Source organism: Aspergillus uvarum, assembly GCF_003184745.1.
Source record: "Aspergillus uvarum CBS 121591 unplaced genomic scaffold BO82scaffold_17, whole genome shotgun sequence".
Classification (NCBI taxonomy): Eukaryota; Fungi; Ascomycota; class Eurotiomycetes; order Eurotiales; family Aspergillaceae; genus Aspergillus; species Aspergillus uvarum.
In genome coordinates, this window is record NW_020291314.1 from 192,552 (window position 1) to 216,900 (window position 24,349).

The 24,349-nt window shown below is 54.1% G+C and overlaps 9 protein-coding genes across 9 annotated transcripts; 6 read left to right on the top strand and 3 right to left on the bottom strand.

The window, feature by feature from the left end:
• Positions 1-110: 110 nt before the first annotated feature.
• On the top strand, positions 111-1,391 carry BO82DRAFT_411788 (glycoside hydrolase; the record flags this gene model as incomplete). The annotated part of the gene is made up of 4 exons (XM_025639804.1): positions 111-197; positions 249-394; positions 445-725; positions 791-1,391. The coding sequence occupies 4 exons, from the start codon at positions 111-113 to the stop codon at positions 1,279-1,281; spliced, it is 1,005 nt and encodes a 334-aa protein (XP_025493488.1). The 3' UTR covers positions 1,282-1,391.
• A 798-nt stretch (positions 1,392-2,189) lies between these two features.
• BO82DRAFT_411790 (uncharacterized protein) lies at positions 2,190-3,532 on the top strand (the record flags this gene model as incomplete). Its single annotated transcript, XM_025639805.1, has 4 exons — positions 2,190-2,336; positions 2,386-2,504; positions 2,580-3,376; positions 3,441-3,532. The coding sequence occupies 4 exons, from the start codon at positions 2,190-2,192 to the stop codon at positions 3,530-3,532; spliced, it is 1,155 nt and encodes a 384-aa protein (XP_025493489.1).
• Positions 3,533-4,785: 1,253 nt separating this feature from the next.
• On the top strand, positions 4,786-5,815 carry BO82DRAFT_353003 (TMEM53 family protein). The gene has a single exon (XM_025634850.1). The coding sequence runs from the start codon at positions 4,882-4,884 to the stop codon at positions 5,770-5,772; it is 891 nt and encodes a 296-aa protein (XP_025493490.1). The 5' UTR covers positions 4,786-4,881; the 3' UTR covers positions 5,773-5,815.
• Positions 5,816-6,092: 277 nt separating this feature from the next.
• BO82DRAFT_431036 (uncharacterized protein) lies at positions 6,093-9,282 on the top strand (the record flags this gene model as incomplete). Its single annotated transcript, XM_025640660.1, has 4 exons — positions 6,093-7,282; positions 7,334-7,451; positions 7,509-7,546; positions 7,596-9,282. The coding sequence occupies 4 exons, from the start codon at positions 6,093-6,095 to the stop codon at positions 9,145-9,147; spliced, it is 2,898 nt and encodes a 965-aa protein (XP_025493491.1). The 3' UTR covers positions 9,148-9,282.
• Positions 9,283-10,477: 1,195 nt separating this feature from the next.
• BO82DRAFT_279791 (glycoside hydrolase family 55 protein) lies at positions 10,478-13,765 on the bottom strand (the record flags this gene model as incomplete). Its single annotated transcript, XM_025631274.1, has 2 exons — positions 10,478-12,926; positions 12,990-13,765. The coding sequence occupies 2 exons, from the start codon at positions 13,763-13,765 to the stop codon at positions 10,478-10,480; spliced, it is 3,225 nt and encodes a 1,074-aa protein (XP_025493492.1).
• A 1,421-nt stretch (positions 13,766-15,186) lies between these two features.
• On the top strand, positions 15,187-16,131 carry BO82DRAFT_279745 (uncharacterized protein; the record flags this gene model as incomplete). The annotated part of the gene is made up of 2 exons (XM_025631272.1): positions 15,187-15,974; positions 16,029-16,131. 2 exons carry the CDS (start codon positions 15,187-15,189, stop codon positions 16,129-16,131), a joined length of 891 nt encoding a protein of 296 aa, XP_025493493.1.
• Positions 16,132-16,240: 109 nt separating this feature from the next.
• On the bottom strand, positions 16,241-17,500 carry BO82DRAFT_431037 (uncharacterized protein; the record flags this gene model as incomplete). The annotated part of the gene is made up of 1 exon (XM_025640661.1): positions 16,241-17,500. One exon carries the CDS (start codon positions 17,498-17,500, stop codon positions 16,241-16,243), a length of 1,260 nt encoding a protein of 419 aa, XP_025493494.1.
• Positions 17,501-18,320: 820 nt separating this feature from the next.
• BO82DRAFT_400687 (uncharacterized protein) lies at positions 18,321-18,703 on the top strand (the record flags this gene model as incomplete). Its single annotated transcript, XM_025639209.1, has 3 exons — positions 18,321-18,439; positions 18,502-18,551; positions 18,606-18,703. The coding sequence occupies 3 exons, from the start codon at positions 18,321-18,323 to the stop codon at positions 18,701-18,703; spliced, it is 267 nt and encodes an 88-aa protein (XP_025493495.1).
• Positions 18,704-22,796: 4,093 nt separating this feature from the next.
• On the bottom strand, positions 22,797-23,666 carry BO82DRAFT_411795 (uncharacterized protein; the record flags this gene model as incomplete). Its single annotated transcript, XM_025639806.1, has 2 exons — positions 22,797-23,313; positions 23,383-23,666. The coding sequence occupies 2 exons, from the start codon at positions 23,664-23,666 to the stop codon at positions 22,797-22,799; spliced, it is 801 nt and encodes a 266-aa protein (XP_025493496.1).
• Between the last annotated feature and the right edge of the window lie 683 nt (positions 23,667-24,349).

Here is a 24,349-nt window from a genome sequence, read left to right on the forward strand (position 1 = left end):
TGGGTCATTTCATTCTAGCAGTATAAATGGAGTCGACCTCCTAGTTGAGAGCTATCAGTTCGAGAATTGTAGCTCATTACATCCACGCCTACGGAGTATTCGTCGGCAAAATGCGCAGTCTTACCTCTATTCCCGTAATGGCTTTGGCCGTCCGTGGCTGTGTCGGTTCCCCACTTAGCGACATGAATCACAAAAGGGTAGGCTTGCAGTCTTAATACCACATGTTATAACCTACTAACAATAACCAGGAGTCAAACTCCTTGGGTGAAAGCCTGGGCATCAAGGCCGACTCCATGATTAGCTATGACGGGATTTACTTCGGCTGGGCTCCCAACTACAGCCCCCGAGTCACCATGACCGACCTCAACGAAGCGACGGGCCAAAAGGGCGCCACGTGAGTGCGACGAAAACATTTCTCTATTGCAAGGCTCACCTCCGATCTAGCTACAATGTCTACTCGCAGATCACCCAGGACAATGTGAAGTCGGGGTCGTATGATGGCAACGACCAGTATCCAGTGGACGATATCATTGCCTCCGGGGCCGTTCTGATCGCGTCCCTGATGCCGAAGGTTGACTGGGAGGACATCACGTCTGAGCTCTGCGAATCGGTCGCTTCATACTTCAAAGACACCTTCACCAGCAAGGGTGTCACCGTCTGGCTTCGCTATGCTCATGAAATGAACTACTACGCCGATCCTAGTGTCGTGGTTTATCCTGGTGGCCGTAAGTACTTCCCCTAAATCTTTTCCTCACGCCGGGCAAGACTAACAGTCCACGCCGTATAACAGGTGACTACGCCGCCTTCAACCATACCTGGAAAGAAATGTATACAGCAACGGAGTCCAACGACATGATTTACATGTTCTGGTCGCCGAATGTCGATACGGACTCGGAGCCCATCGCGCCTTGGTGGCCTGGTGAGGAGTACGTCGACATTGTCGGAATGGACTACTACCCTGAAGGTGATGCTCTTCCGGACTTTGCTACCGCCTATGGAGACTTCTACGACGCGTATGCCAAGGGATATAGCCTGCCGTTTGCTATTGCCGAGACCGGCACACAGCTGAACAACGGCGCCGCTACCACGGCCCAGAAGCAGCAGTGGCTGAAGAGCATAATCAACCCGTCGGGAGGACTCGGTGACTATAGCGAATACTATGTCAGCTGTACCTGGTTCGAGTATGGCCCACCTGCCAACAGCATTGACTTTTATATTGTGTACAACCAGACGGAGAGTGCGGTGCTGGAGACCATTTCCAACACTGAGAATGGGTCTTAACAATCTTAACGCTGTCACACATGGCCCTGGCTTTGGTCTGTCGAAGTTCTTGCTTGGGACTCAGACTAGGATCCATTGACTACTATGGGACTGTATATTTTGAATGATTGCTGTATGTACTGTAAAGCAACTCGAGATGTTATACATATATTAGGGAAATGCGATTCTCAAGAACGTTTTAGACCTGGAAACAACACGCTCTCATTAACATCTCTAAAATGTGGGAGGCAACCCTGATGAGAGATTAATTATACCATACAAGCCACGCTTTTGTCCCTGAAAACCACCTGCAGACTATCCTTGTGTTCCCTGGTTATAATGCTGTGTCGATATAGAGTAGACTCCAGTTTTCCCGTAGTGTGGGTCACCCTCAGGCAGGTTCAGCCCTGCCTGGAAAGCGTACCCGTCCATTCTGCCTCTAGGCCCCATGTAGCTGCAATCGGAATGCGGCAGTAGTTACCGGAATGGGAAATTGGTCTTCGAAGCCCTCGGACCCGGGCTATGGAGAGATCCATGGCTCCGGAATCCTTCAGGCACCGCGCTAGCGACATGAAACCTCTTTCGGTTAGTCTCTTCCGGGCTTGGACGTGCATCGGGCGGAGTCTACCAGAAAGGCAGAGTCTCAGGCACAAGCCAGGCTGCCGGCATCAAATCTTACAATACGAACTATGGCGACCAGTCACCGAGTTGGAACAAAACCACAAAGGCAGTGAATTGCTCTTGGCAGCCTTGCAACTTCATCGCTGCATCGTCCGGCTGGACATTCAGCCACCAAGCCACGAGCAGCATGGCAAATGGTGTCAAGAATGAGTATAAAGTTGCGGGAGATTCGTGAAGTGCTGGATCTGGGCTCGCATTGCTGTCGTGCTATCACGATATAGACTTTGATTCAAGCATCATCCATCAGAATGCTGGACTGGAATATCCCAAGCAGTCAGTCGAGCTGCCAAGCGCGGGGTTACAACGTAACCTGCGACTTTGCCCTGTACACCAATGCTACCGACCTGACCCCTGCTCAAAAGCTGAGCCCAAACACGTCTATCACCGGGCCTGGGGTATATTGCTCAACCCTGCATAAGTTGAACTATGACTGACAGTGCAAAGCTAGTCAAAGCCTTGATCATCACCTCGGCCGTGGCCATAGGAGCCGCCTTCGTTCTGCTCATCGACAAGGCCTGCATCTACTGGAATCAGTACAGAGACACAGACAACGCGATAAGAGAGTATGTACCTACCCTGCTAACACCTGCCAAAGCTCGCCACCTCGAACTCCAGCTCATGATACAATCCCCTCACAGAACGAGATACTACCGCCGCATCACCCACACCGTCGAGCAGCTCCTGCACACCCTCAGCGACCAACAACTCACAACCGGCTTTGCCCTGATCTTCGCCCTGAGCGAGCAGGCGTGTACCATTGCCGCCTACCACTACGACCTCGTCTGCGCCATGCTGCTCATGTCCTTCGTTACCCACCTCAACACCCTGGTCAGCATCCCCACCTTCATCCATCAGGGCAAGCTCCTCGCCCTCTACCGGTGCGCAGCCCTGGTCGCACAGGTCGTTCTCATCAGCATGATTTTCTCCGCCCGCAACCGCGCCGCCTTCCCCGCTCGGCCCAGCTCGCTGGCCATCATGCCCGCCTGCTGCTCCATGAACATGAACGCCAGCGACTGGCTTGGCCTCGCTGACGCGGGGGAGTTCGTCTCCCACCTCAACTCGACCGGAAACAATACCAGCGGGACTGAGATCTTCTCCCAGGCCGGGCGGTCCAGTGCGTTCGGGCAGTACATCGCTTTGATCGTTTTCACGGGGTTCACGGCCGTGATCGCCGGGGTCAATTGGCTGGAGGCGCAGGAGGTGGATCTGCACCGGTGGCTGCGGTGGGTGAAACTGCTTGTGGCCGCGGCGGTCTCGGTGGCGACGCTGGCGCTGACGGTCTGGGCGTACCATACGTATAACTCGCTGCGGGCGGGGATGGAGGTCGAAGAGTGGTATCAACTGAGCAAGGAGACGACGGCGTGGACGTTTGCGGAGATCGTCCCGCTAGCGCTGTTGGCGTCGACGTCGATCACCCTCGTGAAAGCATTAACACGTGAGTATCTTCTGAAACATGTGTATTGGTGATGTTTAGGATTTGGTACTAATGATGGGATTAGAAACGCTGGAAGGGGCGGACGGACCGCGCTATGAGGGCTTGGTGCAGGTTGGGGTTAAAAGGGTGGCGGTCGAGATGAGAGAGGAGAGTTGATGTTGCGTCGGAGGCGTTCGGGTCCCCTCATCCTCTTACCCTGGATGCAGGCAGAATGTCGGTTGGGACAGGTATATCATTAAGATTCGTCTTAGAGAAGGGTCTCGGGCGGGCTGCAGAGTCCTCCTCACGCTTTCATGTTCACTTCACTCACCTTTCATGGGTTCTATCAATCGGGCAAAGTACATCTCGGTCTCAAAACATACATTGAGGGCGCTGTTGGCACTCTGCCCCCCGTTGCTGCGGATGGTTGTACCTCACCACCAAGACACCTTCTCATGAATCGAGTATACTACGTCAGTAGACCACAATCAGAGCGCGGGGCGTCAATACTGTAGAACAAGATGAGTGTAGATTGACGCAGGTGGCTTGTTTGCTTCTGAAGCACCCTCCCTCCCAGGTGGTAAGGATGACCACCCCTGAAGATTGTGGTGTAAGTGACTTGATCTGACTCGCACAGACTCGGTGCGAAACGGCGATGGGAAAAGGCGCAACGCAAACTAAACCAGCAAAGAGTTCAAGGTTTGAAGGAAAAGCCTCAGAATCGACTGTTACAGGAGGATGTATTTTACCTCATGGCGGTGAATATGCCCGCAGAAGCTGAGCTTGAGAAGGCAAAGCAAGACTTGCAGATAGCAACAGCCCTTGAAGAGAGATTACAAATGCTTTGCCTTCTAATTTATGCTTACAATGCAGCCAAGGGAACAGTATACCCCCTTATCTTACGCCTATGTCAATTGATTGCTGAGCATCATTCTTAGTATTACTTACCAATCCGTTGAGAATAATATATAAGTGCTTCGCCTGTATATAATCTTCCTGGGCAGCTTAAGTACGACCTGGGATTCTAATCAGATTTACTTCCAGATATCTGCTGACTTCATCTTGTAGATTTCTCTCAATCGCATTCTGTTTGGGCTGTGTAAGCATGGCTTGTTCACAGCACTACGGAGTAACAAGAACAAGTGGGTCTAATTATTCATGACTAGCCCGAAAGGGCAAAGCCGAGGTATACCACGCATATTTCTGGCTCGCAGATTTGCCAGCATCAGTCGTTTTTCCCAACGACCCACTCACTGCAAAAACAGTGGCCCCAAAGTCTCAACAGGCTGACGGTAGCTTGATAAATAGTGATTTTTTTCCCTTTTTTGCATCCAGCTCAACAACCTTCAATCTACTCTGTACAGGTATAAAGAGAGAAGAAACAAGCCTTGTTCAGCTCATAATTAATCATTTATTGCTAAAGGCAAGGCAAATAGAAATCCACACGCCTCAAGATCCCAAATTCGACCCTTAGACCAAGCAGAAGAAACAAATACTCCCCCGCGGTAGCTGTCCCACAACACACAATGCCACCCAAATCCATCGCATTCCCGGGGTTCACCCCGTTATCAGACCGAATCTTTATCCGCAATGGCAATGACACTAGCCGATTCGCACCCCCCGACCATCCTACAACCATCATCATCTTCGGCTGGGGTGATGGCATGCCCAAACACGTCTCAAAGTATGCGGATGGCTTCCACAGTCTCTACCCCTCCAGTCGCATCCTCGTCGCCCTTTCCAAGACCCTCCAAGCGTCCAACCAGCCCCTCAATGACCGCATCCAAGCCATGATGCCCATTATCGATACCGTCTTCCCCACGCCAACTGGCGACGGCGGTGACGGGGCAGAAGAGCGCGTCTTGCTCCACGTCATGTCCAACACCGGGGGGATCTTCGTCGCCGCCGCGATGGTGGCGTATCAGGAACGACACGGCAAGGATAAGCAAATGCCACATGAACTGCTCGTTTGTGACTCCACGCCCGGTGGCCTTGTGTTCTCCGCGGAGGTGGGCCGCTGGTCGCACGCGATGGCGGTGGGCACGGCGAAAATGTTTCCGTGGCCGTTAATCGTGACGCAGGCGCTGTGGTGGGTGTTTTTGTGGGGGAATTATCTTTTGGAGAGGCTGCGGGGAGCAGAGCCCTCGGGGGTCTGGGCAAATCGCGTACTGAATGAGGCTGATGTGACGAGCAGGAAGACTAGTAGGTTGTATTTGTATTCGAAGGAGGATATGATCATTGGGTACGAAGACCTTGAGGAGAATGTCGCCGGGGTGATGACGCTGGGTTATCGGGCTGTTGATACGGAGTTGTTTGAGGGCTCGCCGCATGTTGGACACATGCGCATGCACTTCGAGCAGTATTGGAACCGAATTTCCGATTGTTGGAAGGCTGCCCTAGCTATCAATCAGGGTTAGCGGCTTGTGTAAAAGCAAACCGAGTACATCAGCCGTACTGATAGAGAATTGCCAATTTACATGGCTCCAGAGTTCAGAGGGCTTCAGTGCTGGATAAGGAAGTCGACGCGCAACTGGCACTCACTTGCTTGGATTAGTCAGGCCATAGCACTAAGTCAGTTAGAGCAGCACGTCATATCGAGGACGATAAGCGCGTTGGACACAACAAAACCCCGGCCGGTCGCTGACCCTCCTCTTCCTTCCACAACAATTCACTCTGTCTATCCCAGACACGGTGAAGGTGATAAACACAAGTACTATATAATTGAAGAGACATCCCAATGGGCCAACCGGCTGAGCTTGGCCGGTCTCCACCGGTGCCCATCTCCAGACGACGGGGCCTGTATCTCATCCCCGCCGTGATTATCTTCCTGTGGACCCAATTCGCCCTCTTTCCTCGACTGCTATCCTCGGGCCACCCGGCAACGCAAAAGCTATCGCAGCACCGTCTGGAGCAATTGGAACTCCACCTTCAAGCATGTTCGACGTTGCACCGCCCACCGGTTGAATACGAACAGCCGACGGGGCTCAATCTCAACCGAGGCAACCCGCGTTGGAGCGCCAAGAAGGGGCAGAGCCAAGCCATTGTTCTGCGCAACGCGACCCTCTTCGACGGCGATCTCACCCTCGACCACCCGGTGGATATCACCTTCCACAAAGGCATCATTACACATATCGTCCCCACCGCCCATCATGATTCGCATCTTGAAGACCATGATGCCCTCGTCCTCGACCTTGAAGGCCGTTTCGTCACCCCGGGACTAGTGGACATGCACTCGCACCACATTGCAGGCTCCAGCCCGGACGTTCGCGCGGTCGAAGACGTCAACGAGATACACCCGGACTTCGGCCCGCTGACCCCCTACGTCAAGGCCCTGGATGCATTGAAAGCCTACGACCCGGTCGCTGCAATCGTCGCCTCCGGGGGCGTCACCTCGTCACTGATTCTGCCTGGCTCGGCCAACATCATGGGCGGCGAGGCCGTCCCCGTGAAGAACGTCCGTCGTGACGAGGCTGGTGAGGAGCTGGTGGAGGAGCTCCTGCTGGAGCATGGCGTGCCCAAGGAGCAACGGCGACGGTACATGAAGATGGCCTGTGGCGAAAACCCCAAGGACGTCTACGGCCACACGCGCATGGGAAACGCGTTCCTGTTCCGCAAGCAGATGGACAGTGCGCGGCAGCTTCTTGTCAAGCAAGATGACTGGTGTGTGGCCGCAGCGGCGGCCTATGAGACGGGCGATGAGCGGGCGATCGCGGACTTGGTGAAGGATGGAGGACTGCCGACCGATATCGCCTTGGAGTCGTCGGTCGCTATGCTGCGCGGGCAGGTGGGTATCAACATTCATTGCTACGAGAGTGAGGACATCGAGGCTATGCTTCGCCACAGTGAAGAGTTCGGGTTCCGTATCCAGGCTTTCCACCATGCTTTGGAGGCCTGGAGGGTTCCGGAAACGATTAAGAACAGTGGACAGTAGGTGGACCGTGTACTTTTTGGTCGAATGTTGTGGCTGAACGGTAGCAGGAACATCACCGTCGCCACATTCTCGCACTTTGCGCATTACAAGCACGAAGCATACGATGCTACCCTCTACGCGGGGAAGATTCTGACTGAACATGGGGTCCCTGTGGCCTATAAGTCGGTAAGCTAGGGCATCCCACGGACCCGAGACTTTTCAATCGCTCATCAAATTCGTCAGGACGGCTCGAATGAGTTCCTCAACGCAAAGTATCTCCTGTAAGCCGATGCAGCTATGCTACACATACCCGAGGCTAACATGCAGCAGATCCCAAGCCGCAGAAGCGCACTCCTTCGGCCTCCCCGAGATTCAGGCCCTCCAGTCTGTGACGAGCATCCCCGCCCGGTCCCTGGAGCTGGCCCACCGCATCGGCTACGCCCGACCCGGCTACGACGCTGATCTGGTCGTCTGGGACTCGCACCCATTGTCCAACGGAGCCACGCCTCTACAAGTCTACATCGATGGACGCGCCACTCTCAACTCGACCATTGATCAACTCAAATCCGTCCAAACTACACTATCCGCTCCCTCAAGCCGCCCACAGCCGATACATACCGAGAGAACCTCGGTCTGTGACCAAGCCTCCCGCGCAGACGCCAACCTCATCATCACGGGTATCACCAAAGCCCTAATCCCCGACCTCCACCCGCAGTCCAACACGGACAACCTCACCCTCGTCCTCTCCGGCGGTCGCATCGCCTGCCTCGGCCCCGCAACCGAGTGTCTCTCCAACGCTGTGGACGACAGCACAGCCATCCACCTCCAAAACGGCCACATCCTCCCCGGCCTAACCGCCGTAACCGCCGGTCTAGGCCTCCAGGACATCATCATGGAGTCCTCCACTGGCGACGGCATCGTGTCCGGGTCAGCACCCAAGACCATCATCTACGCCAAACATGGTCTCCACCCGGGAGGGAGCAAGGACCTCCAACGCGCCAAGCTGGGGGGCATCACCACCGCCATCACCGCCCCGCTCGTGACAGAGGGCGTTCCCGTTTTCCTGCGTGGTGTCTCCGTCGCCTTCAAAGTCAGTCCCAGCTTGACGACCACCCCATCCGATGAACCCAGCACCAGCGAGAATCAAACCCTCCTCGACCGCGCAATCCTCCACCCAGACGTAGGCCTGCACATCCAAATCGGCCAAACCGGCAAGACCGAAAGCACTCCCACGATCTCCTCGCAGATCGGCCTGCTCCGCCGCTTCCTCGCCGGGGGCCACCATCTCTCCTCGTCTGAGCCATCGCCACAAGATGATGTAGAAGTGTATACCCAGGTAGCGAACGGCACCCTCCCACTAATCATCCACGTCCTCAACCGCTACGACATCCTGCACCTGATACAGCTCAAGCGCGATTTCCCAGATACAAATCTCATCCTCTTCGGCGCGACTGAGGCGCCCCTCGTCGCGCGCGAGCTGGCCGCTTCCCGCATCCCGGTGCTGTTCACGGGCCTCCGCCCGAATCCCGATACCTGGGAGGTGAAGGAGGCGCTGGTGGGGGATCCACTGACAGCGCCGGGGTTGAAGGTGCTGGTTGAGGCCGGGGTGAAGGTCGGGTTGGCGCAGGCGGGGTGGAGTGACTCGGGGGTTCATAATTTGGGGGTCGATGCGGGGTTCGCGGCTAAGGTGGCGGGGTTGTCGGAGCAGAGAGCAGTGGATTTGGTGAGTCGGGAGGTGAAGGAGATCTTGCATTTGGGGGGTGAAGGAGGGGGTGATATTGTGGTGTATGAGGGGAATCCGTTGGAGTGGGGGGCTAGTGTGGTTTTGACCGTTGATGGGGCGAGGAGTGCTGTTGTTGAGTGTTGGCCCGAGGCTTCCTAGGGTAGTACACCTGCGGTATATGAGGCACAAATACTGGTCACTAGCATCCAACATCCAATGCAGGTAGGACAACTACCTAGCATGATCTAGTCATGATCATCGAGTTAGTGTAAATTGAAGCTTCTATGATTCGCTTGCACTCTGTGCAAACTTCCTGCATTGTGGACACAAAACCTAGAATAAATATTTTTACAATTCGAAACTGAAGCTAAAACCCCATTAAAAGCTAAATCCATATCGCCGAGCTTATCTTCCACCCCCAATTAGAAATGCATCAAAGGATGAAGGCTGACTACGCCGGCACAGTAGTAATGGTGGTCGTATACGAGGTCGCAGTCATGGTGCACAGGCGCTCGCACTCGAGCTGGGCGTTCTCGAAGACCTGGCGCTGGCAGGCGGCATGGGCGCGGGGCAGACTGGGACACGAGGCCATTCCGAAGGAGATGATGTCAGAGACGCACGAGTAGTAGTCGCCCCCCTCGCACAGGTTGCTCAGCACGGAGGTGGCGATGGTCGCCGTCTGCGTGACGGTTACGGACTTCTCGGTGGTGCTGGACCCCGCGCAGAAGGTGAAGTCGTAGCCCGCGTAGTTGGTGGTCGTGGAGGACTCGCACGCGATCACGTCGCCCCAGAAGTCCGTCGAGGTGAAGGGGTAAGGGTTGTTGTTCTTTGTGGTCGGCGGCGCGGTGGTCGAGGTGCTGGAGGGCAGGGCCGTGTAGCCGCAGAGACCTGCGGAACCGCTGAGCGTCGGCAGGTACCCGTCGTAGCCGGGGCACACACAGTTCGTGTCGGAGCTGCCGGAGTCCGGGTCTTGGTGCGGGGTGCAGCCGATGGTTGGGGAGCTGTTGGCGCCGCTGGTCGTGGTGGCGGTCGTGGTGCTGGGCTGTCCGGCTGTCGCTGTGGGCCCTGTGGTCGTTGTCGCTGCCCCGGGCGCGGCCGTGGCGGTTCCGTAGGCGCTGTAGATGGACCATGCGGCGTCCCAGTCGGCGGTGTAGATGTCGTCGTTGTAGTCGTCCCAGGGTTCGACTCCACCCAGCAGCACGGGGGCGGCCGAGTAGATGTCCGATGTCGTGGTGGCGGTGGTGTCGCAGCCGACCACATCTGCTTTTGTTAGTCGGTGAAGCTGTAATATGGGTAAATATACTTTGCTTACCCTTGCACGAGGTGGAGCAGGAGCTCGTAGAGGCTTGAGTCACGCAGGCCACGTGGCAGGAGCTGTAGGTCGAGGTCTCACATTCCTCGTCTTCGTCGCCAGGAGAGCCGGTGGGCACAGGCTTTGGTCGGTTGGGATCGTTGCCGTTCTTGTTCGGTGCTGCAGAAAGTCAGTTATTCATGCGAACAGAGCATCGTACAAGGCTTTGGACAAAGAATGATACGTACATTTACCTCCTCCGCAATCAGTCCAGCAATGCTCACAAACCTTGAAGATCGCGTTCAAGCCTCCTAGGATCCCCTCGTGGCAGCTCTCACCACACACAGCCCTGTTGGTACACTTGGGCTTGGGTTCCCCACGGTGGTGCGTGACGTGGTGCGTGCCTCCAGGGGGAATTATGATGCCAACAGCCGTGGTTGTGGACGAGGTTGTTGTCTTGGTGGGCTCGGTCGTTGAAGTGGGCACGTCCGATGGGACAGTCGTGCCGGGCCAGGGAGGGGGGTAGAAGGGCACCACAGTGCTGGAGTAGATGCTTCCGTTGTAGGTCATCGCCGGCCAGGTGATGTTGAACGCGGTCTGGATGATGCTGGGCTCCGGCGTAATAACGGTGGAAGTTGTGCCGTTACCAATCGGGACGTTGTAGAAGGGCACGATAGACGTTACCACATCCGGGATGGTGATTGTGGAGGTAGTTGTCGACATGATATACGAGGTGGTAGTGCTGATGGTACCATTGTAAGTGAAGGTATACGGCACCTGATATCCAACACCGATCTCTGTCGTTAGGGTTGGATAAACGAAGGTCGTGGCGGAAGACAAAGTGGTGGGCGGCAGCACGTAAGTGCAGGGGGGATAGCACTGGACGATAGTGTCATTGTCTGGCTCGGTCCAAATAATGGGGTCAATGTAGACAATGCCCGAATCGTTGCCGTTGGACCCAATGTCTGCGCCGCCGGTGGAAAGTGCCAGCCACGCGGCAATCTCGCTGGTGAAGCCGTTGCGCGTCGTGTCGTTGAACATCAGCGGAGCGAGGCTGCCGTCTGGACTTACGATCTGCTCGTTACCCTTGGTAAACAGGTTGTAGATGTACAGTCCATCAGCGTAGTTGGTCTCGACCAGGGCCAGCTGGCAGGTCTCCGTGTCGATGCAACTCTCATCATAGTCCTGGAAGAAGGAGTAGAATCCGGCCGAGTAGATCAGCACATCGGTCGAGTTGATCACCCGCAGAGCCCAAGCCCCTCTGCAAGAAGAGTCGTCTTCGTCGCAGTTGTCAAAGGTCGGATCCGAGGCAAAGTTACCCACCCCGGCCGTGTATGGTCCTGTCGCGTCCGGGGAGGGCTGGTAGTAGGGAGTCTCGGTCTGCATGTGTCCCAAGTAGACGTTGGCTGCATTGGCCAGCTGGTACTGGTACATCTGCGCGTGCTCACTGGCGGTGCCATACAGCCAGGTCGGGCCCTGGGATTCGATCAAGAACCCACGACCCACGTAGACGGAAACATCAGTCTGTACATTCAGCGGGATTCCGGCAGTGCTTTCGGATGCCGCTGCGTTCAACTTGCTGTCGATATCGTGATCAGCCACCCAGCCCCAGACATTCTCAAAGTAGCCGGAAGCAGACGAGGTGACGTGCATCAGAAGAGCAGCTCCCATGCAGTCTTTGCTCACTCCGGACCCGGTGGGGCAGTTATCCAGCCCCAAGTCACTGGCAGTGGTACCTCCGACGCGGAAGTGGCTGTCCCACATGGCAGCGCTACCCTGAGTGCTTTCGTGGACGTTCCACTCCACCAAGACAGCACCGGCAGTAGGACCCTTGACCGTGAAAAGCATGTCCGTGATCTCGATGACACCCTCATCGCCCTCCTCACCGACTTGGACCATCACCTTCGGGTTCTCCTCGTCGTCAAAAGCAGACCCCGTGCCCATAATCTGACTCCATCCAGATCCAATGATCTTACTCCCAACCGGCACTTTGACGGTATCTTCCACAAGATACACACCAGCAGGGAAGTACACCACCGATCCCACGCTGCTTGCCAAGAGACTGTTGATCGCATCAGTCTGATCACCGGTACCATCATTGGAGATCCCATTGCTGGTCGCGACGACGGGGGTCTCGCTCTCATACTGCGGCTTGGCCCGGCGGTAGTAGGCACCCGAGCTATCGAGGAGGACCTCCGGTTTCTCTGGCGCGGGATCAAGGAAGCCGGTTTGCTTGCCACCGGAGCCATTGGGCAGGTAGCGGTAGCCCATGGACCAAGAGTTAAAGTACAAGGCGTCGGTAGACCCCTCGAGGATGGTGTCGCCTCCGCTGATCATGACCACCGCAGCGGAGTTCTCGACCAGCAGATTGTCCAGAACAATATGGGGTTGCCAGCCATCCTTCTGTGCCACCGTAATTCCGTAGGGCACGCCGTTGAAGTGCGAGTCAACGACCGAGATCGACCCGGTTCCCTGATCGCCCGTGCCCGAGTACTCGGTGGCATCGATGGCGATGTAGCAGGACAGTACGTAGATGTTCTTCCAGTTGATTCCCCAGTTCCAGACGGACTTGATCGCCGTCAGGCACGAGGTGAACTGCAGGTTGATGGCGGTGAACTGTTGCGAGCCCGCGAGGAATCCGATGTTTCTGAACAAGTCCTCCGTGTTAGCAGAGTATGAGAGAATCAAAGAAATCATGCAGCGCACTCACCCTCCCGTAAAGGTCAAATCCGAAACCATTCCTCCACTGCCGTTCTCCATGTAGATACCCACGGCCGTGGCAGCCTGGCCATCAGCGGAGACGGCCATCTTGAAGTCGCAGTTCGTGATACTGGTCGCTTGGCCGACCTGCCAGTGCACACCGGCCGGCACGTAGGTCTGGTTGTTGTCGGTGTTAGTCCAGTTCATGCTGGTCATGTCGAAGACAAAGTTGCGAATCTGCCGGTAGAAATTGCTCTGGTTGATGTACCACTCTGAGCCATTGCCACCGGGAACGTAAAAGTCCGAGTCGAACAGGGCAATTCCCGTGAAGTTCTCTGATCCCTGGATGATCGGCTTGCTGTTGGGGTTACCGACGAACTGGGTGTAGTAGTACTGCACGATCGGCGTGCTGATGAGATACGTGCCCGCGGGAAAATAGACCACCGCGCCCAGCGTGGAGGAGGAGCCACAGTCCTCGCCGCAGCGCAGGGTGGAATCATCGGAGGCGCTGAAGGAGGCAACAGCGCGGTTGATGGCCGCCGTGTCGTCGGTTACGCCGTCTCCGGCGGCTCCAAAGTCCATGACGTTGCGGAAGAACTGGTACCCCGATGGGGCGAAGGGAGACGAGCCATCGGATCCGAGACTGGATAGCCAGTAGTCGTCGGTTGAGCGACGGGCGTGGTGCATCTTTGCATCGGCCGTGGCATTGAGCGGCGTGAGGACCGGACCAGTCATTGATCCTTGGTCTGGCGCGCTTCCGAAGAAGTTGTTGACGTTGTCCCGCATGTATGCGGGCGGCGGCTGTTGCATTGGATTAGTCTGAAGTTCTTCTTTCGCGCAGCGATAGCAGGCAACCTACTTGAGGTGATCCCAGAGGCAAGGGCGGGCTGGTTCCCACCGGCTTTCGCGGAATCGAGACGGTAGTCGCAGGCCCTCCTCCCATGGTAAAAGCCTGACTAGAGACAGGAAGATGTGACGACTGTTGCCGCTCATGGCGCATGTGGAAGTGGCCATGGCCATTATGCGTATGCGCAGAGGCCGATGTAACACATTGCGCTCCGAGCCACAGCAGGCTCAAACTGTGAAACGACACCATGGTGCCTGTGCGGAAGTGATTCGCAGTGACTACCCATTTTTATCGAGGGAAAAGGTGTCAATAAATGCGACAACGAAGATGGTCGTTCCTGGCTCTCCCCCTTGTGCGATACAAGTCAGGGGGGGAGGGTCCGAATAGTCCTGAACTGTGCTTCCTGAATACAAGCCTTGAGAGGCTGTATCCGATGGAAATCCAGCAACACTCGGCTGGTGCAGAAACTTAGTAGGTAGGATTTTTTAATTTTTCTAGTGGGAAGAGTGGATAGAAAGCAATCACACAGGGCATCCTTCTTCGGACATGGGCTCATTTGGGAAAGGTTGGGTGGCAGTAGAGAGCATTCTGGTCAACCTCATTTCCCGTATCAGAGCCGCATCAAACCCTGAAAGGTGTCCAGACGAGCGGTCCCTGCATGACTCGGGCCAATTCAGACCATGTGGAAGTCCCTGGTCCACTTTTGATTGCATTGAAGGAACAATTTGGGGGCCAAAGAGACAGTTTTGGGATGGCGTCTTGCACAGGGTGGAGCCCGGCTAAATCTTTAGTACCGGACCGCCTCGGACAGAAGCCGATGTATACAACAGTATCTGCAGGATGAGGCTATTCAACTCGCATCCTGCCACGAAAAAGTCAAATCAATGGCTAGCTCAGGGGCAGGGTATTCAGGGCACTAACTTAAGATCCCTGAGATCTCGCTCACGTGTAATGTCAAAAAAGGGGGGCCACGCTGAGGTACCTGAACGAGACACACGGTCGACGATGGACTAGTCAAATAGAATACGATTACCCCAACGGCTTGGAAATCTCATCAAACTGAATAGCCCGAATACAAGCCCTCAGGATGGTGCGGCTGCGTCAAGTTTTCTCTCCTGCGTTTCTCATCGCGGCGCTTGCCGCCAGTTCCTGGTGGCAGCCCGCGGTCGCTGCGGACGGCGATCTCGCGAAGCTCAGCAAGCTGTTCAAGTATAGTACAGATCCGGGCGCGGTTGATGTGGGAGGTCTGCCGACCGACACGGACCTGCAGACTCTCTTGACCGATGCGCTCACGCTTGCCAACGCCGGGGTGGCCGCTGCGACGGACGCCCTCGCCGGCAAGGCGGAGGCAGAGCGACTGATGAACTCCCTGTTCCTGTCCCCCAGCGAGTCGGACCTCCAAACCATACAGAAGCGCTTCAATGGCGTGGTGACCTATCTCACCAGTGGCGGGAAGATCAACAACGGCGCCCAGAAGACGAAGCCGTTTCTGCTGTACGGCGACGGGTGGCGCATCCGTCAGGACATGAAGAGCGAGCTGCGCAACGCCGACGGAGAGACCATTCCCAAGGACGATGGATCGGGCAATGTGCTCATCGAGGATGATTTGCTGATGGTGAAGAAGCAGCAGGAGGCGAAGACCATCGCGGAGAAGGACGCCGTTGCTCAGGGAAAGTCCGCGAGCGAGGCCGAGGACCAGTATCCCTACTGGAGCGATTCAATCCAGAGCTACACCTTCGACCAAAAATGGGGCGATTCGCCCACCGTCGGTGTCTTTGACTCGGGCTCCTCGGCCATTGCATTCACCCTCATGGATACCGACAAGGCGCTCATCAACCTCGGTCCCAAAGCCCTACAGGGCGGCCGCCTGCACGCGGTGGACGTGACCGCCGTCGCCAACAGTTTGTTTGAGGACCACACGCCTCCCACCGGCAGCACCATTACCTCGATCGCCGAGGTGGCCCCCCAGGCCACTGCCATATTCCACGAGCTGTTCCACCTGGTCTGGGGCGACAGTCTCATGTATCCCTCCGTCGGAGAGGAGTACCAGTTTCAACGGATGACGGGCTACGAGAGCCGAGGCAGTGGGAAGAAAGCGTTCACCAAGAGATACGCCATGCGGAACCCGCAGAGCTATACCTACGCTGCGTATGTGCCCCAGTTCCAGTTCGGGGAGGTTATGCTAACATGAAGAATGAATAGGATTGCCTACGATTACACGCAAAATGTGCAGTACAAGATTTCCAACAAGAAGTCGGCCCCTGTTGAGTTCTTCACGGGTTTTGCTTCCTACGAGAAGAGCTAGGGGGGGATATGTCTTGGGGCACTTCGGTGGAGGGTATGATTAGATTATTCTGGAGAGCTTGCGTGGATGGTAGATAGTGTTTTGCCCAATGCTTTAGTCACTTTGGTTCTCAGTACTCCCTGTCCCCACAGAAAGGAATCCTCGACTTGTGCTGCTGTATCTCCTCCTCGCTTAACAACGCATACCACCGCCGGTAGTAATCACATGGATCGCCCAGTGGTGACCACAGTCCCATAGCCGTGATCCTCTGCTCCTCCCACAGAATTAAGCCGTACGGCAGATAGGCTCGCAGTGCAATGTACTTGCCGCGGCCACCCAGGGGATTGTGCATCATACTGCGCCAAAACTGGAACCCGAGGGGCTCCACATCTAGATCCTGCCATTCGCGTGCGGGTGGTCGTACACCATAATCTCGTACCGGTCGAAAGACGTAGCCTGGCGGCCACGGACGGCATTCATCCTCAGGGGGAGGCGCAGAGGGGGCCGCAGCCCGGGCTATCTCAGTCGCTAGTGCTTTCTCCCCTTCCTCGTCTAATTTGCCCTCCAGCTGGAGAGCTCCTTCGTCTGGCTTAGTTGCAGCACTTAGCCCATCAACGTCTTGCGCCAAGGCGCTGGCATAGGGCGCAGGGGCACACGGCCATCCGAACCTGAAGTGTGCCGGGATAACTGGGAGCACCAGACCCGTGGTTGAGTCGGATCCAGCCGCAGCGTGGCGGCTCAAAAAGTCGATGACGGTCAAGACCTGGTAGATACCGGAGGAAGGGATGGGGTATTCAAAGGGGGTGACTGTCGCCAAGCGGTCGAGGTCCGCGGGACTCCACTCTAGCGACCCTTGGCGGCCCGCACGCTGGAGGCACTGGTACCACACATGCCGCCAAACCGCGAGAATCGTGCGCTGCTCCTCCGTCCACGTGGGCTGCCGGAATGTCGGGGAGTACTGGCGCCGTGAGAGCAGGGGACGCGAAAGGCAGTGCTCGAGACAAGAATCGAGACACCAATGGGCTAAGAGATGGACCTGGTATGCGAACCGCACGAACTCCCGGACGATGTCCGCGGTGGCGACCACTGGCGGCCAAGGCCCGTCTTTCTCTACCAGGTAATCCATCGCGTCATAATAGTCCTGGCACGGGCTGGTTCCGGCGCGCAGGGACAGCACCGCCCGCATGAGAATTCGCGATTGTAGAGGGACAGTGGCCTCGAGCACGGCTTCGACGGTCTCCAGCGCCCGAGCCTGGAATAGTGCGGCCAAGCGTGCAGAGGAGTTGATGAGGCTCCACAGAGTGGAGATATCCGGAGATTGCTCCAGGATTTTTAGGAGTAGTTCATTGGGTAGGCTGTTTAAGCCAGAGGGCTTTGAAGGGGAGGACATGGTGGTTTGGTGAGGGGAAGAAAGGAGGCGCAAGTGAGCGTTGATTGTTTATTTTATCTATTTTATCTCCGCGCTACTGGGCAGTTACCAGGCGATGGCCGCGATGGGTGAAGGATTGTGGGGGCTCCGACCAGTGAAATGCGGTTGGGTTTAAGCTTTGCCCAAGAAGGCCAAGCCGCGTGGAGGCGTTGAAGAAATAATCTTGACTATCCCCACCAACTATCGATTTTTAGGATTAAGGGTTCATTGATGGATTGATACAAGTACTTGATAAGTTATAGTCCATTCCAGATTGCGTGTAGCCTCGTGTCGGCCCGGGCGGTGAGCATCGCTCTTCCTTCCTATTCCAGCCCTAGTCCATCCCACTTCATTACCCCTACTATACTATCCTATGCTATACTGGAAAACCCTTTAGATCCTGCTAACAATCAGGTTAGTGAATCACAGATTCAATCGAACGCTTCGTATTTTTTCGGCTATTCACAAGCTATCAGGTAAGCTCTATACTCCACAATCCTGCATCCACATCCTTCACCAATCACGCGATCGCAGACTGAGACATTTCAGCCTCAAGGGATTCTGTATAGATAACTTGCCTGTGCCAAGACCGGCGGCGTTGGAGGCCGTCTACTCCTGCAGAGTCCGACAGAGCCTTTCTCTCGCAATGGGACCATGAGGTCTTGGCGCGAGTATCAAGCGAGATATGCTTCAACTTCTAAGCCATAATTGAGGCTTCCTCCGAATACTATATAAGCCTGGTGACTTCCTCGTCTCGTAGACTCTCCTCACCACCATCCTCATCATCCCAGAATCCCACAAGATGCAGCTTCCTACTCTCCTCCTCACTCTCCTCAGCGCCACGGCCGTCATGGCTCTCCCCTCGGCGGAGACCAGCAACGCCGACCTTGCCGCCCGCGGTGACAGCGGGTGCTTCCCTGTGTACGTACACTTTCGTTCAATCTGGCAACTCCTATGCCTGGTACTGACTTGCCTTACTATAGTTCTGACCCCGATTGCGGTATCTCCACCTCCTACTGCCGCTGTGCCAACGGTAAGTCTTCCGTGCCCGAACGGAGGAGGATTGTTTGCTAATGCTAGAGAAAAGGATGGTACTACCTCTTCAACTCGGACGAGGGTGGCTGCAACCCTCCCTGGGGCATTGTGGCCACTGATATCAGCGGCCTGCCTGGCTGGAACTGTTAAGAAGTCGGCTTCTTGATCTGGTGCACGTTGGCCGGATGTGAAAGATCCGGAGCGGCTTTAGCAGTACGATCACTTGAGACTGGGACGATTCTGGTTGGAAGGTGTTTCGGATTGTTTTGTACTGGTCGGCGACCGAAGACGTTTATGTTGTTATACCAGCGTTGGCCTGACCCATTCAAGGCCACTTTGCGTGATACAGATACACCTTAATGAGGAGTGGCCCGCAGTCCTAGGGCAGCTTGATACTACTTGCCTAATATATTAGACCATACAAAGCACTTTACATATCATTCAACATATAAGACAACTAACAAACTGGATTACTGTGCATGTTAAGAAACTTTCCTTTTCTACTTTAGATCCAACTTAGCGCTGTTCTTTACTAAGCAGCTTAAAGTATAGAAGTACAGAAGTATGTATTATAAGCAATCTCTAAGCAATCCCAATTACTCTAGAGGTAAATAATAAGATAAGTATTACTTGAGAACGCATTCAATGTACTAGTACTATCAATATAATCTATTGAAACTGTATATTTTTTTAAAACTATATATTTTACTTGAGCACTGTCAGAGTACCCATCAAGAAATCACGGGACGGTCGTACCAAGTAATAGCATAAACGTTGCACACCCCAGGCCCTTCTTTAATAAACAGATTCAAAAATGAGAAACTGGAGTACAAAAATATTCTCCTATTGCAAGGTAACCCTTATAAGTAGAATTCGCCTACTTTTTAACCCCAGGGCAAGTATAGTATTTCTAATAGCGAAACATGCGAAAGGACGATAGTCAGTAGAAAGCTAAGGGCCTTTTTATCTTATAGAGACCAGAGACTTTAATATAGATAGACTAACTAGAAGTAAATTGTTCTATAACTGAATTAACAGTACCGGAACGGCCGGTTAGCGTGCGCTGCTTAACGCCTGCGGCTGTGTTCCAGAGCTTAATAGTGCGGTTGTACAAGCCCGACACCAGCGTGAGGCCGTCTGGCGAGAAGGCTACCAAAAGGACCGAGCTGGAATGGCCGGTCAGCGTGCGCTGCTCGATGCCCGTGGCCGTGTCCCAGAGCTTGATGTCATATCAGAACAGCACGCTGAACAACTTTATTGGAAACGGTGAAGTATCTCAGTTGCAGAGATTGATTTCTCCCAGCAGTAAAAAGAGGGGATGTCTAATCTTCTGTCTGTTTAGAACTCCTCGACTCCTCGGTCGGCAAGGGTATAAATTGATACTATTGACCCAGCCCTGATGAGCCACCAACGGCGAAAGTCCTGACGCTGTACACACACGTCGTTCTCGGTTTACCCTGTTGAAGACGCTCATCTCCTCTGCAATCGTTGCGCAGCCTCTTATCACTGATTAGTGAACCCTAATGTAATGGGGACTATTGTAGGTCCACTCATATTTGGTTGCTTGGACATGGGTCTCCAGGTACTCAGCAGCGGGCGCAGCGACTGCTGCAACGATAATGATGACTGAGAGAATTATTTTGGCGTGCATTTTCAAAGCCAAGAGTAGGTTTGTTCGGATGAGGATAGTGATGGCTCAGTTGCAGCAGTTGACGGTGGGACTTCTACAATTTATATAGCCTGCGTATCAATCAACTCGAAGGATCGACATTGTCGGCCTAGCACTATTCAGAATGCCTAAGAATGTGTATGGGGGCGAGTTAGTTCGGTTGCTCGCCTGGTCCTGACGTCAATGATCATGTTCACAATCAGGTATACAAGGGTCATCAAGCATATCTGCACAGCCATTTTCGCATTAGCATGGGAAGACACACCTTTGCTAGTCAATGCTTAACAGCTGACTATACAGATGCTATAGAGAACAGTAAGGCGATGAGAAACCAGGCTTTACTGATTCTGTGGTTCCAGCTCGATCGCGTGGGCGATTTAGTCTAGATCTCCCGCAGTCAGAAGAAAATTAGGGTCCAATTGAGTTTCTAAGGATGGACGAGGTCTCCCGCACCCGCCCTCATCTTAAACTTTCTACTCAAGTCAACCGAGGACCGAGGATAACAAATGATCAAGTTCTAAGCGGCAAACCAGTGGGGATGCGAACCCCACAAATGCGATAAAACACCCAGTCAAGTTCTGAGCACTAGAGGCCCACCAGGAGTTCCGCTGCATACAAATACAAAGCGTAGCGGACTAATTATTCCCGTGGATCAATGGGAAACCATAGGGGCAGACCCCCGGAGCTATTGAGGCTGTGCTTTGGACTAGACCTTAATCTTTATATTCCCGTTGTTGCCTTTGTCATATGCTTAAGCTTCTTGTACTCCAATGTATGCTAAATGATAGGTCTGTAAGTAATTCTGCCTTGAGGATCGATCAGCAATCCTTATTTTAGAAGAATATGTGTTCTAGAAGGTTTGTTGCTTAACTTAAGTTTACTGTCTATACACAAGATGCCTGAGCATTCCAATGCAAGCTAGGAATACTGTTTCAGCGATTTACTTAGAATAGAGTCCTTTATTTACATTTTCGTCATCTGGTCTATTCGATTCACAATATTCGAGTGTGAAATTAAGCATATATAAATACAGGGTGTGAAAAATAGAGCTTCTAGTATACTCGGCTGTACTGAGGCTTATAAAATGCCTGCAATCTATCCCTGACGACACTAATCTAGTGTCAAGCCTGCTCCCAATCCGAGTCAGAGACAGGCAGCCTTTATCGTATATCAGCGCTGGCAAGCAACCATAATCATACCTTTAATCTGCTATATATGTCTATCTATACATAAGATTATCACCTAACTCTCTATTTGCATTCTATTCCCTGCCACTACCGCTATGATTCTCTGGATCTCCCTCTGATGTTCTTCGCTTGCTCTCCACTCCTGTTCCCTGCGCCAAGCGTCGTGGTACTCCTCTCGCGTCATTGTCGGGGTTGAATACTCTAGACCCAATCCCAGTGGACGTATGTCCTCTTGCACCTGCGTGATTCGATCCTAAGGATAAACCTCCCATTTGTCATGATACGGGTATGCTTCTGGTTCGAAAACGACGCGGATGGTCCGCAGCGCCGTGCTTCGGTCCGGGGCGGCGGCGGTCTCGATAAACGCCCGCAGCCAGCGCTCCTCCAGCGCTCCGAAATCAGTTAGGTGCGCATCATGCTGCTGGTCATAGCTGGTCAAGTCAAAGACAAACGTCTTCACGGTCGGGCTAAGCAGCCGACTGACCGCAGCAGAAGGAGATTCGTACGCGCCATACCAACCTTGTCGTACCTGATAGGGCGGGCAGATCACCGTGGGCAGATTGGGCCACGCCGCCGCTCGAAATTCAGTCCCCAGCGGCGGGGGCTTAAAGTCCCCAAAGGCTATGCGTCGGAGAATGTGGGGACGAGTCCTCAGCCAGGTGTAGACGAGGTCGAAGTCCACAGCTTCCTCTGCGAACTCCTTTTCGGTGTCGCCCGGTCCAAATGCGATGCTGAAATCAACCGCACCACCGGTGGTTGTGGGACGCTGTACAGCTCCATCGCCAACTTGTGAGGTCACGCAGCACTCACAAACTCTTTGTCTGACCACTGAGAGCGCTCTCGCGCCCGTGCCCGGCAATGCACGCAAGTCCTCGTAGCCTTGCATTTGGCAGTCAAAGCGGCACTGGAGGCCATAGCCGGTTGAATCTCGGTCTCTGGCCATCACAATTCTTCGCAAGGTAGGTAGATGCCGGAGAGCATGCTGTAAGAGCTCCCATCGGCTGAGATCAACCACCTGGCCCAGAACGACTTCGACAAAGGTTTCCTGAACCTCAGGTGGCAAGAACGCTATGCCCCAGATCTTCAGTGTGTGGGCTGCGCGACACCGGGTCAGCACGTCTATGACCGCCGCGTATTCTTCGACTGCAATGGACCCGGCGGGCCAACCGGTGGGGAACCGCGGCCGCAGATCGAAGAATAGAGATCGGACTAGTAGGGATAAGCCTGGATTGGACTTTACAAGAAGCGCAAAATCGCATTCTGATAGTAGGCGTATATGCCAATGAATAATATTATCACCTATGTACATGACAATAGCGAAGACCAGGCCTTCGACAAAGACAAAGGAATGCCGGGAAATCCCACAACTCACCGGACAACCACCAGATCATACATCCTCCGCCTTCGGCTGCTGCTCAAAATCTCCAGGAACTGCAGCTCCCGGGGTCACGAAGTCTCTCTCGAGCATCGCAGACCAACCAAAGGCCACGGCAATGGCCAGAGCAACCATCTCTTCCAGCACAGACATGCACAACGAGAGGGTGAGACTGCTGGCGCTAGGGTTGCCGCTGAGGGAAGACTGGAAAATCTCATAATGGCCCAAATCGGCGATCGCCGCATAGACCAAACGCACTGTATAAAAGGGAGCAGAGAGAGCAATCCCGATGAACAGCTTTTTCTGGAATTTTTGCAGGGTGCCTTTGGTCTCCTTGAACAGCCAAGCAGTGGCCGCCAGGATGGCGGCAAAGACGATGAGAAAGATGATCATGGCTGCCTTGAGGAGTGCATTTATGTTGCCGGACTTTTCAGTCTTATCTACTCCCACAATTGCGATGATGAGGGCGATCAAGGAAACAAGAGACAAGGATTGCAGGGGTTTGGGAGGAATTCGGTATTCCACATCACTAACAATGCACATACCTACCTGTTAGCATGTCTCTGCCAATCGAGTGAGGTTTAAGGTACTAACTTACATCTGTCGTAACAGTCCCATATACATCAGGGACTGGGGAGCGATACCAATCAAGTTGCATACTGTCGCGGCGGTTCGTAAATTGGTCGAGGTGAAACTGAGCTGGGCCAGTGTGCATATGCTGCCGACCACACGGAGCAAAGATAGGATGACAGCGAATCGCCAGGTGGAACCACCGGCTCTCCATCCTGTTCGTTTCCAGACATAGATAGAGCACGCGAGAAGAAATGGGAACACAATCAACTGAAGGATTGAAATGCCATCGGAATAGGTTACCTTTGCCATTGTCGCAGTGGATGTGATTGAGGTACAAAACGAGACGAACCAATCGAGATGCAAGGCTTGGAAAATTTGTTGTATACCACCTTCACAACAGGAATATAGTCATATTTATACACTACTGGGTTGTTCTTCTCCCGCACCTGGGTGCCCTACCTTCGTCTCAGGGCTTCTCCTTCCTGTCAGCCTTGCGCATCAAATGTAGAAAGAATTGCCCTTGTCGACGAACAACTCCCTGAGAATAGACTAGTTATGACCAAAACCAGCCGCTCCAGACAAATCATTCTGTTTGCTTTTCAGCTCTGAGGATATTGAGTTCAAAGTTCCCATTAGTGAGCCTTAGTACAACCGAGCGCGCTAATTTCAATCCAGTAGCCGGCTCGGAGCTTGGGGGCCTACAATCGTTCTTGAGAGCTATCCTTACACTGACTGACACATCGGAGTTCTCGGTTTCATAATATAGTGAATACTAGGTACTTCCTGGCCACGGAGATTATGCAAAAGTGGCTTGCAGAACGACGGGACTAGTCAGGTCCGCTGCATGACGGTCGGAAACAAGGACCTGAGTCAGTGGACCGACTATATTGACAAGGACAAGTCAAGGATACTATTCTCTTTGTTTCTCTGTTTCGGACCATCTAATGTCTTCTTCTGTGTCTGGCTTCCCGCTTTATGGGCGTCGTTCGTAG

Bases quoted from the DNA above. Each gene is read 5' to 3' on its own strand.
- BO82DRAFT_353003 (XM_025634850.1), top strand. From the start codon at position 4,882: ATGCCACCCAAATCCATCGCATTCCCGGGGTTCACCCCGTTATCAGAC.